Source organism: Sciurus carolinensis, chromosome 8, assembly GCF_902686445.1.
Source record: "Sciurus carolinensis chromosome 8, mSciCar1.2, whole genome shotgun sequence".
In the NCBI taxonomy this organism is placed as follows: domain Eukaryota; kingdom Metazoa; phylum Chordata; class Mammalia; order Rodentia; family Sciuridae; genus Sciurus; species Sciurus carolinensis.
In genome coordinates, this window is record NC_062220.1 from 125,862,062 (window position 1) to 125,874,584 (window position 12,523).

The following is a 12,523-nucleotide window of genomic DNA, read 5'->3' on the forward strand; positions in this document are numbered from 1 at the left end:
TTGTTGATGTATAGAAACGTGATTTTTTAAAATATGAATCCTATGTATACAGGATACCTTTCAGAGAGAAGCTCATGAAACACCAGGTGTCGATGCACGTGTTGGTGCGTGTGTGCATTGGTGCGTATGCGTGTGCGCGTTGGTGCGTGTGTGTTGGTGTGTGTGCACATTGGTGCGTGTGCGTGTGTGCGTGTTGGTGTGTGTGAGCATTGGTATGTGTGCGTGTTGGTGCGTGTGTGTGTTGGTGCGTGTGCGTGTGTGCGTTGGTGTGTGTGTTGGTGTGTGTGAGCATTGGTATGTGTGCGTGTTGGTGCGTGTGCACATTGGTGCATGTGTGTGTTGGTGTGCGTGTGTGCGTGTTGGTGTGTGTTGGTGTGTGTGCACGTTGGTGCGTGTGTGTGCGTGTTGGTGTGTGTTGGTGCATGTGTGTGCGTGTTGGTGTGTGTTGGTGTGTGTGTGTGCATGTTGGTGTGTGTTGGTGCGTGTGTGTGCGTGTTGGTGTGTGTTGGTGTGTGTGTGTGCGTGTTGGTGTGCGCATGCGTGCATGCGATGTCCGTCAAGGGCGAAGGGGCTCCAGGGTGCCCGTGGGTGCTGGTCCTCAGTCCCGGGAGAGCAGGTGGCCAGAGCCCCGAAGTCGCCAGCTTCAGTCTGCTCAGCCCTGTGGCGGGGCCCCACGGCAGTGGGAGGGGGTCTCCCCTAAAGCGAGTGCCTGGGGCACAACCCCCCCAACTTCCGGGCATGGTCACTCATGGCGGAGGCTGTGTTTTAAAGATGTGCCACCTTCTCTTTCAGTATCCGGAGCGTGATGCAGAAGTATCTCCAGGAGAGAAACGAAATAACCTTCGACAAGATTTTCAACCAGAGAATCGGTGAGTCCTGCTCACACGTCTGGCTGGCTGTGATCGCAGTGCGGGGGCCGAGCGGGGGCCGAGCAGAACCCTGGGGATTTAGAAATAGGACCCCTGGAACCTGTGTGCCGCGAGGAGGATTCTTCCTGACGGTATTTCTAACGTGTCCTGTGAATGAGCTGTTGGGACACGGACTAGTTCAGCTGGGTTTTAAGGCCGTTTGGGGTTTCCCAAATTCAAAACGCAGCTGAACGCAATGGCCCGCCCCTTGGCGGTGCAGAGCTGGTAAATAGAGTCAGGAGGTGAAGGGCAGAGAGATTTATTCCTTGCAGCCTGTCAGGGGTGCACTGCGTATTTCCCAGAGCCGTGTCCCTGAGCACTGGGGAGTCTCAGCATCTCGGGCAGACGTGGGCCACTCCTGGGCACGCTCAGTTAGGGCATCGCGTGCTCAAAGATGGGGACGGGACGCCCCTGGGTGGGATGAAGCACACAGTGAGAGGGTCCTCGGCAGAGCCCACTCCAGGTCACCTGGAAGACAGCGGGTGGGCGGCTAGTGGGTGTAAGCCAGCTCCTCGTCCTGTTCTCTGGAGGCCTGATCAGAAACAGAAGTGACTTCCAGGGGAGTTGGCAGGTGGCAGCTTGTCCTGGAAATTCTTGTTGTCCAGGCAGCCAAAGGATGGGGCGCCTGGTGGCCAGAGAAGAAGCTCCCCTGGACCCCTTGGCACTTGTGAGTGGGCCCCTCCCTCTTGCTGAGAGCTCCTTGGCCTCTCACGCTGTGGGCTTTGCTTGGTGGCTGGTGGCTGGGGCGTGTCTCCGAGGCTGGCTGTCTCCTCCTCCGCCTGGGGCTCCGTCACTTGGTGTCATCGGTTTCCATGGGGGGTGGTTTCCTGTGCTCTTCTTTATCATCAGGACCACTTGGGCTACTCCTCCCCCTGTAGCTCATTCCATTTTCTACTCAGTGCTGGGCTCCTCGGGTCAGGTGTACCGTGACGCAGGGGCGCCGCGGTGCAGGGGTGACGGGTGCTGGGGTACCGGGGTTCAGGGGTGCCGCAGTGCAGGGGTGACGGGTGCTGGGGTACCGTGACGCAGGGGTGCCACGGTGCAGGGGTGACGGGTGCTGGGGTACCGGGGTTCAGGGGTGCCACGGTGCAGGGGTGCCCCTGGTCCACTAGCCCTCGGTGCTCAGAGAAGGCAGGGTTGCGCAGGGATTGCTTTGGTGGCGTTTCGGGGCTGGTGAAGTCATGGGGAACATGGTCTCCTCCCCCTTCCAGGGCTGGCGGCTTGTTTACAGGCGCTGTCCTCAGGTCACTTAGCCCCACAGCCTTTCTGCCGCCTTCTTCTCTTCCATCCCGTAGAGAGTTCCTATCGTCCAGACGCTTCCTAAACACACTTCCCTCCACCAGGGTAGGGTTTGCCTACCTGGTAGCCAGACCGCGATTCCGCCCGCAGCGCTGACCAGGCTGGTGATCCAGGGTTGCTGCGGCAGTCAGCCACGGAGCGGGGAAGGCTGGGTGCCCCTCCCCTCTCCTGGCGCCTGGCCTGCCTCGCATGCCACTCGGAGGTCTGTTGGGGAGCATGTGTCTTAGCTTTTAAATTATTTTATTGCTGGAGGAAATGACTTTATTGCAATTCTAAGAAATCAAAGTTCCCCGGGACTCTATTTGTGTGTACGGTCAGCCCTGCCTATCCATGAATTCTGTATCCATGGAATCTCCCGGCCACAGATGGAAAATATCACCAAAAAAAGAAAGAGAATTGTGTCTGTCCTAAAGATGCACAGTGCTGCAGCCAGGCTCCCAAACCATTCAGCGTGACAGCTATTTCCGAAGAATGCACATGGCGTAAGGTATCGAGAGGTCATTTAAAGCGTACTGGAGGTGCGCAGAGGTTACAGGCGAATCCTGTGCCCTGTTATGTAGAAATGGGACTTGGAGGTTGGTGTCTGCAGGGGTCCAGGGATGGATCCCCCTCGGGCAGCAAGGACAACTTCTGTCCCCAGAAGTAATGGAGACTGCCAACCCTTCGAGACAGCAGGTTCTTCCAGATTCTTCTGGACTTCCTCTGTTTGCAGACGAGAGCATAGACTGACCCAAGGGAGGGAAGTGGCTTCTGATTCCCAGTTCGCCTAGATTTTTAAGACAGAATCATAGTGTTCTTTTTTTCTTGAGGTGCAGTAGAAACCCGAGCAGAAAGTCTTTGGATTTTTGTAAACCACTTTCTAAAATCTAGTATGCAAAATTAGCCATTCCATGAGGGTGGTCTTCCAGAGGAGCAGCTTCTGTGCCCCTGGAAGTCGCGAGGTAAAGAGCGTGGGGGGGAGGGGGGGAGAGACAGGCACGGCTGAGGGAAGCGCGTGGCCGGGTAGTGTCCCTGCTGCATAGACGGAGTTCATCCTGAGCCTCAGGTCGTGGCTGGGAGCAGGTAAGGTGAACGGTTTTAGCTCTCCTGTCTCTGGTCATAGCTCTCTGTCATTATTTTTGTGGTGTTTGCTACTGATTTTGTGCTACATACCTTTGGAAGGGAAGGGAAAAGTAGTTATCTTTCTATTTGTTGATCAAGAATTGCAATTTTTATGGGTTTATTGAGATGCATTTCTCTCTTTTCTTTTTTTTTTTTTTTTGCGGTGCTGGGGATTGAGCCAGGGCCTTGTGCTTGTGAGGCAGGCTCTCTACCAACTGAGCTACATTCCCAGCCCGAGATGCATTTCTTTGAGTGGACAGTCCACCCGCTGGACGTGCACAGCTCAGCCGTGTGGGATGGAGTCGGCGCCGGGTGGCTGTCTCCAAGGTCTATATTACAAGGTCTTCATCACTCTCAAAAGAAACTCTGCCCACCACCTGTCCCCCTGCCCCGCCCCAGTCCCTGGCAACCACGGATCCACTTCCTGCCTCTGTTAGCCATGGCGCAGAAGCAGATGGCACGCCGGTGGCCTGACTCAGGACTCTGTGCTGTGCTTTCAATGACTGTCCAGGTCTACCTGCATCCGGGCTTCGCTGCTTTCTGTAGCCCAGTAGGATTCCTCAGCGTGGCTGAGCCCCGTGCTGGTTATCCGTGGTCAGCTGAGGGACGTTGGGGCTACTTCTGCTTGGTGGCCCTGTGGTGGATACTGTTGTCGCAGGAGGGAGGTTTTTAACCGCGTTTTGCAGGCGCTTCCCTGTTCAGACCTCACCGTGGCCGGGGGTGACCAGCTCGGGCCAGTTTCTGCAGCGCTGCTCCTCTCTCCCTCAAGCCCCTCCCCTGCCTGCGCTCACCTGCAGCCCCCGACGTGTCTTCTCCCTGGTTTGTACTAAGCCTGGCTCCTGGCACTGGAGCACGTGCCCCGACAGCCTGAGGCTGACGTGGCCTCTGCTCTCGCGGGTTGAGGCCTGGTGGGTTCTACTCTCACTGACGGGATGGGAGTTTCATCTTGGCTAAGCTGTTAAAAAATAACACAAGACAAAAATGGCCTAAATGAAGGATTATTCCTCTCCTTCTTCTCAGTTTCTGAGCTTGGAGCTAGGCAGGAGAAGCCAGGTCTAGACAGGAAAGGATAGTGACTGACTGGGGCCTTGGAGAGGGGACAAGTGGTGGGCTGGACCCCGCTGTGCCATCATGTGTCCCGTTTGTCTGTCTGGCCTGTCCCCTTGCTCCGCAGCATTCCCACCTCTGCCTGGTGAGGTGTGGCTGGAGAGGAGTGGAAGGTGGCCTGGGGGAGGGGCTTGTCAGACCCTCCAGTTCCTCTTTCCCTCTTCCTGGTCCAGTACAGTCCCCGCCTCTCCCCTCAGCTGCCCCGTGCCCCTCTCTGGTTCTCTTGTCTCCCCCTGCCCCATGCCTGTGACTTGCAGAGACCCCTGTCGGCTCTAGAGGCTGCCCTCCGGCCGGTGGCTGACTAGCTGGCTTATAAACTAGCTTTGTGGGACACAGACCTGGAGGTCTTTTGTCCCCTGGCCTCTGACGCTTGTGGGGTCCCGGAGGTCTGCAGGCCTGTTGGCTGCGCTCACATGGTTGCTCAGTCCTTTCCTATCTGCACAAGGGGGATTCGGCGGTGACACCCGAGGGTCCCGCAGCCGGGGCTCTCCGTGGGCACGGAAGCTCTTCAAACTGTTAATTCGAAACATTTCATCAGGCAAGAGTGGACCCAGTAATGAGCTCACGTGTGCACACCCAGACAGAGATGGGAGCACACACGGGTGTACGTGCACACACACATATTCATCCATGCCCCCCAATCAGTGTTTTGCAACATTTCACTAGCCTCGTTTTGTCCCTCCTGCCTTTTTCCGTGGTCACTGGAAGACTTCAGTGCTGCTAGCCCCGCGCAGTGTTCCGCCCCTGCGGTCTCTCCACCAACCGAGCCCGCATCCTCGCCACCCAGCGCTTTCACCCGGCCGTGGCCTTCACGAGGCTTCCTACTGTGACGCCGAGTGTATTTTCCCGATTATCTTAAAAATATCCTTTTACTCTGGGTCCCACTATTGCCCTCGAGGTCCAACCGTGACGTCCCTCTCTGAGTCCAGCGCGGGCCGGTGCGCAGAGGCGAGGGACCGCTGAGGGCGCGACCGTGGCCTTCGGTCTGGGACAGCGGAGCCGCTGCCTTTCCCTGCTTCCCGCCTCCTGAGAGTGGGCGCTCGCTCACCGCCCCGTGCGTTGCTGGGAGCGCGGCGGCGCAGGGTCTCCCTCCTCCGCCAGCTGCCGCCCCGCTGTAAAGGGCGAGCTTCCGAACTGTCCTGCCCCTTCCGCTCTTGCTGCTGGGACTCGTTCCTCAGTCTGTGTAGTTGACTACACAGTTCATGTAGGAAGGTCCCGGTTGGGTGGGATCCCAGGACGACAGCCCGATCTTCGCCTGCAGGAGGTGCGCCCGCCAGTGCGCCAGTGCGCGGCTGAAGGAGCCTTTGCGCGCGCAGGGCAGGTCCTTGTCTTTGCCGGCTCCGTCCGCTCTCAGGAGCCCTTTAACAGCAGCGTGTTCCAGGCGACCACGGGAAGAGCAGGTGAGGAGACAGATTCCAGTCTCGTGGTTGCTGGCTTTGCAGGTGGGGGACAGCAGGACAGTGGAGGTGGGCATTCACCAGGAGTGATGGTGACCCCCAGGGACCTCAGTTCTTCCAACAGGGAGGCTGCCAGCAGGTGCAGGGAGTTTGGAGTCGCCCCAGAGTTGCTAGGTAAGAACCCAGACCTGCTCGCACCGCCAGCCCACCTGGATTCTGACCTGTGCGTTGAGAGGTGCCAAGTGGCTATTGCTTTTGAGTCTCCAAGTTTGCAGCGACTTTTACAGTGATGGGGAACTTCAGCAGTCGAATGCGTGACTCAGTGCCAGCATTCCACACAGAGGGGTTAGACAGGAGCCACTTCCATGTCCCCCTCCTCCCTGTATGGAAATCACACCTCTTAGGAGATGTCAGTAGCTGGTTCCTAACTCGCTGTCGGTCAAGATCACGCACCTAAACCTTCTCAGGTTGGTTTTAAAGGGATACTGGTTTCTGAGTGGGCCGTGACATCAACCTATCAGTCACAGCTAAGATGACTCCGCTACTATTTTCTCCAGTAAGGTGTTGAAATGGCAGTTCCATCGTGTGCCAGGGAGGTACATGGCATTGATGTGTTCCATCTGCCTGGGGACCGCCAGCTTAGCGGCTCTGTCTCCATACCCACTCCTGTTAGAGAAGAATGTTTCAAATCATAAGGAGACTCCAAAATAGATACTTAATGCACCAAGTATGCAGATGTTATTCCCATGTGTAGAGAACATCATGTTAATGAAATATTACATGACGTGTTGCCATGGAAGCCATTTCATTTTATAACACTGACTCCAGAGCCGAATCCAGAGTTGGAATGTTAATCTTTCTGAATTTCTGTGAAATAATTGGGTGTCTGATACTTGATTTTTGGTAGGAAAACACTGTGATTTTCTACTTCGTAGAAAACAGATACGTCAAGATAGGGTTTTTGTGTGGAGAAATACATCTGTTGTCATTATGTAATTTGATGATCTTTTATTAAATTTCTAGAGTTACACAACCATCACCACGTCACCACCATTTGAAGACATTGCCATGCTATGAAAGACCCCTCGTGCCCATCAGTGGTCACTTCTGGCCCCCACCCTCTGCTCCGGCAGCCCCGGGTCTGCTTTCTGCCTCTGTAGATTTGCTTTTCTGGGCATTTTGTAAAAATGGAGTCATGTGGCTGGTGGCCCTGGGTCTCCTCTGTGCCTGAGGTTTTGGAGGCGTGTTTGCCCCCATGTGTGTCAGTGCCGTGTTCCTTTGCCACTGTGTGGTATCCCATTGTGTGGCTGCAGGCACCCAGTGGATCCCTGTCCCAGGTGATGGACAGTAGGTTTGGTCCCCACTTTGTGTCTATGTTGAACAAAGCTGCTATGAATGTTTGCATACAAGTTATTCGGTGGACAAAGTGTTTCTGTTTCTCTACCTGGGAATGCAGCTGCCGACTTGAAATTCCTGTTTGATCTTCTAGGAATTACCACACTGCTTTCGAGGTGGCTGCACTGTCTTATGTTCTCACCATCAGACCCAAGGGCTCGGGACAGCAAAGGCTCCTTGCTACTTAGTACAGTCTCTTTCCTTTTTGGAGGCAGGTACCGGGTATTGAACTCAGGGGCACTCGACCACTGAACCACCTCCCCAGCCCTATTTTCTATTTTCTTTAGAGACAGGGTCTCACTGAATTGCTTAGGGCCTCGCTATTGCTGAGGCTGGCTTTGAACTCTCAATCCTCTTGCCTCAGCCTCCGGAGTACACTCAGCTAGTGTTCTCTCTTTCTGACTGAAGTGGTAGTGACATGGTATCTCATTGTGATTTTGGTTTGTATTTTTCCCTCACAGTTGATGAAATGCAACATGTTTGGGCTAATTAGCCATTTGTATACTTTTTTGGTGAAATGTCTTTTTAAAGCTTTTGCTTATTTGAAACCTGGGATTCTCTTCGTCTGCGTTATTTATCATATATGTGGTTCACAAATATTTTCTTCCAGGTGGTACCTTATCATTTCCATTTTCTTAATGGTGACTTGAAACACGGAAGCTTTTAATACTGACAAAGTTCACTTTATACATCTTCTCTTATGAATCATCCTTCAGTGCCATTAGTCTTATCTAACTGAAATGCCCAAAGATTTTTTTTTTTTTTCTGTTTTCCTTCAAGGGCTATTTTTGTTTTAGCTTGTGCATTTAGGTCTCTGGTGGATTTTGAGTAACTTTTTATCCACAGTGTGAGGCAGAGGTTGAAGTCTTCTTTTCTGCAGTTGTCTGAAAAGCATTTGTCAAAAAAGATGTTCTTTTCCCACTGGATCGATTATCTTCGTCAATTTTGTTGAAAAGTAACTGACCATCCATGTCAGAACTTATATCTCCGGACTCTCGATTTGGGTCCTTTAACTGCACGTCTGACCTCCTCGCCAGTTCCATCCTGCCTCAGTTACCACAGCTCTTGGGCCAGCTTCAGAAGAGGAAATAACAATCCCCCTGGTGTTTATTCCCCGCCCCCCTAAGTTCGGCTGTTCTGGTCCTTTGCATTTCCATATGAATTTTTTAGCCTGAGTTTTTCAATTTCTGCAAAACGAGTGGTGCGGGGACTTTGACTGAGGTTGATTGGAACCTACGCAGCAATCGGGGAGAATTGCCATTCCCAGGATATCAAATCTTCCAGTCCGTGAATGTGAACCAGCCTCACTTTCTACTTTAACTTCTCCCAGCACTGCTTTGTCGTTTTCCGTCTTGTACATCTTAATAAATCTATTCCTGAGTATTTGAATCTTTTGATGCTGTTGTGAATGGGGTTGCTTCCCTAGTTGCATTTTTGATTGCTCATGGCTAGTACATGGAAATGGAATATGTTTTGGTAAGCAATCTTGAATCCAGCAATGTTTCTGAACTGGTTCTTTAGTTCTAGAAAGTTCTCTGTGTGTGTATGGGCCGGTGTGTGTTTCTTAGAATTTTCTCTATTCTGTTTGAATAAAAATAGTCTTATTTCTTTCTAATCTGGTTTCTTTTATTCTTCTCGTTTTTAACTTTTCATTTGTATTTCTTAATTTTTATTTTATTGGTGTCAGTCATCTTTGGTATGATTTAAAAGAACATTTACCTGGACAGAATGCATCACTTATATTTGGTTCTTGGGACCGAGACACGAGGAATATATCTGCCATGGACTTTGAAGATGAGAGTGTATGTTTTATGATAAAAAATAATGCATGGGTAAAACTTAAATTACTGTATTACAAGGTCCTTTTTTTTTTTTTTAAGAAAAGGAAACATTTTGAGCTGTCCCTGTAGAAATAAAGGTGGACACCAATACATCATAGGTATTTATTGTTAAAAATGTACACAAACCACAAAAACACAAGTAGAACATTTTTGGATTACTTTCTTGTCTGTTTCAGTGGACAAAGCTGCCAATCTATTTTATAATTCACAAACTTATTGCTTGTGGTGTTTTGTACTTTAAAACAGAATGGATGGGCAGAGCGTGAAAGTGTTTGTAACTGGGCAGTTTCGTATTCAAAGGTGGGGTTCAGTTGTAGCAAATGGACCCTTTGCCTGTGGCCTTTGGAGGGAAATCTGAACCTGGGAACCGGCTCCAGTCTTGGTTTTTCCTTTTGTTTCTACCTTTGTCTGGAAGTGTTTGCCTCTGTCACAGTGAAGGGCCTTCCCCTGACAAATGCCCCAGGTTCCCACCCTCTTGTGTCAATAAAACTCTATCCGGCCCAGAGCAACCAACTTCTCCAAGGGAAGACGAACCTGGGGCCTGTTCAGTTCTGCAGCGGTTACCCATGGCTTCCTGGAGACTGTAGCCAGGGAAGGAGTTAAAGAAGCATCTGAGCTTTCAAATGCAGAGAGAAACCCTGGACTCGGCATGACTGATTGGATTGTCAATAGAAAGGCGGGCACAGCAAGAGGCAGCAGGCCCCGGGAAACCTAGGTCACTCGGGGTCATGGGTTCTGTGCAGCATCCGCGTCCACCGTGGCTCCCAACAGCACTGCTGCCCAAGCAAAGACGCTGGGGCAGGGGCAGCTGTCACCCACAAGCCCCTGGTCAGGGAGTCTTCTCACCTGACCCCTTCTCCCTGCTGTGTTGACCACACTTGGGCTGGCGTCTGCTCAGACCCGGGGGTGCCACCCTGTCCTGAGCTGCAGCCTCTGTACTTTGGAAAATTTGGCACATCTGAGAAGTTCGGGGCAAGGAGGATTTAAAAAGGATAAAAAGGCTACACCAGTACTCAGAGAAAACTTTTTTTTTCCCCAATTCATCATGCAAGTTCTAAAAGCAGCCATAATGATCATTTCCAGAAAAGAGGAAAACTCAGAAACACAGTTGGTGAGCCCCTCTCCACCAATCGCCGGCCTGCAGGCAGGCTGGTGTGTGGCCACCGAGCCTCGGTCCACAGGCTGGCAGATCTGGGTTATCGTTCACAACTTTGCTACTTGTTTTTTTCTGGGCTGTTTGGAGTCGATGATTGACAGGGCTTACTGTTAACTCAGGACACTGATGGCGTCCTGCGTACTCGACACCCTGCTGCGTGTTTTATGTGCCAGCTCGTGAGGAGACCAGCTCACGCCACCCCCTGGAGGCAGAGCCTGGGCTGGAAGTCATCCTGGAGTAGAGTCCTGTAACCAGGAAAAGGCCAGCACACCCGTGGACTTCCTCCCTCCCTTCCAACAGCATGAACGGTGCAATTCCCACCCGATAAATAATGATACTGAAATCCAGAATCTGGGGCCAGGCACAGAGACCTCTGGGGCTCGTCCTCTTGGCTTGCTCTGTTGGATGAGACCTTCATTATGGAGTATGTGCTGAGTGCTTCACCGGACGCCTCAGCAAGCAAAATGGCACCCGGAGAAGACCGCGCCAGGCCGCAGGGAGCTCCCTGCCAAAGATGGGCACCAAGGTGTTTGCAAAACCCGCAGGCCTCGCAGTCCGGCACCCCTGAGATGCATGCTGGGGCTGCTGGTCATTTTTCTCAGGCGTGAATTTAAACCCCCAAGGCCAATGTGGGGATCAGCTCTTCAGTCAGGGGCTGAGCCTGGCAGAGGAGCCCGTCTCTGCCAAAGCAAGGACTTTGTCGCTCTGCCCTGCGGGGGGCACAGCCAGGAGGCTGCTGCTGGGGACCTCGGTTACCCACAAGTTTTTAAACTGGCAGTGGACGGCGACTGGTCCTTGAAGGAATTTGAAGGTCCTCTGAGAGTCGGGCCGCTCCAGGCGGCAGCTCGAGGTGTCTTAAAATACCCTGATTTTGGCTCTTTTGCAAAGACCTTTTCTGAAGGTTTGATGCTTTTTTTTTTTCTTTTTCTTTTTAACTGATATTTTTAAATTTATTTGATTTATTTATCTGATTACTTTACTCTTGATTTGTCTTAGTCCTTCTGCTTCCAGTCAAAGCCCACACGTTCTAAGTTCTGCTGGACTTTGTTGGAAGCGGAGAGAGGGGGTGGGGAGGGGGCTGGTCTGGGGTTTGCATTTGCTCGTCTGGGGTTTGCATTTGTATTGGAAAGGACACCAGCAAAGTCCCGCCCCCTCGTGTTTACCTGGGTGCAGGTGCCCAGGCCCTCAGCTGGAGCTGCGGGGGGTGGGGGCAGGGAGCTGGGTGGGAGGAGGCTGGAGAGGCCATGAGCCCCTGAGGACTCTGGCTGGGGGTGAGGACTCAGGACACTGTGAGCACTGGGTAATGCAGTGAGGGTCAAGGGTCAAGGGTCAGGCTGGCTGCTGTGGAAGCATGGGTGGGGAAGTTGAGGGGGCAGAGTCAGAGCCCTGGGGACGGGGGAGGCCCTGAGAGGTGAGGCTGGCTTTTCGACCAGGGAGGCCGGGGCTGGGGAGAAGTCCTTGCCTTCCAGATTCCGAAGGTGGAGCCCCCAGGATGTGCAGGTGTGCTGTGGCCCAGGGCGTGTGCGGAGGGGCGTGGGCACAGTGTCCCCAGGCTCGGTGAGGACCGGGGGGGGGGCTGGGGCGTCGGCGGTGAGCCTGCTCCTGGGGTGGAGGCGACGTGGGTGCGCAGGGCCACGCGGGGTCTCGCCAGGTCCTTGGCCTGCTGCCCCGGGCCCTTGGCATCTGCACGAGGCTGAGAGCCACGTCCCCCTCGAGAGCTCCCTCCTGGCTCACGGAGAGTCTCTCCTTCCCCGTGGGGTCAGGAGAGTCATTCCAACAGAGGAGCGCAGGACGCGGGCCGGTCCCTCGGAGACCGTCCATGACCTTGGGGCCCCGAGAGGGAAACCAGGAGCACAAGTGTTCTCACCTCGCAAAATGCTCTTATTTTCCAAGTCTTTTTTTTTTTTTTTTTTTTAATTCAAATTTTCATCTTTTTGGTCATGGGTGAAAGGTTAAAAAAAAAAATCATCACTCTTGGTCTTCAGAGTGGGCTCCTGAGGAATCTGCCTCCTTAGCGTGTAAGTTATGACTGCTTGAGAAAATGGAAAGCCGTTCTGGTCTGTGTCTTCGGCTTTAAGCCAACAGGCGAGGCTGGAGCTGGAGGTGGAGAGGGCTGGAGGGAGCAGCCTCGGGGGCCTCGGTGTGGGCTGCCTTCTTCCCTGGTCGCTCTTTCCAGAAACGTCTGACTCCTCCCTATGAGCTGCGCACGTGGGAGAATCCAGGTGTTGCTTGCCTGCTGGTGGACGGCTCTGGGCTGATGTTTTTGCTTCTAGAACAACTTTATGGATGCACAATATGCAAACAGCAGGTGCATCCGTT

General features: G+C 53.1%; 1 protein-coding gene across 2 annotated transcripts in view; it reads left to right on the top strand.

The window, feature by feature from the left end:
- Grk3 (G protein-coupled receptor kinase 3) overlaps positions 1–12,523 on the top strand; it is a 112,711-nt gene that overhangs the window by 22,650 nt on the left and 77,538 nt on the right. For both annotated transcript variants that reach the window (XM_047561223.1, XM_047561224.1), the window contains exon 2: positions 793–869. In XM_047561223.1, the coding sequence (XP_047417179.1) occupies positions 793–869 (77 nt within the window). The remainder of the gene's footprint in view (positions 1–792; positions 870–12,523) is intronic.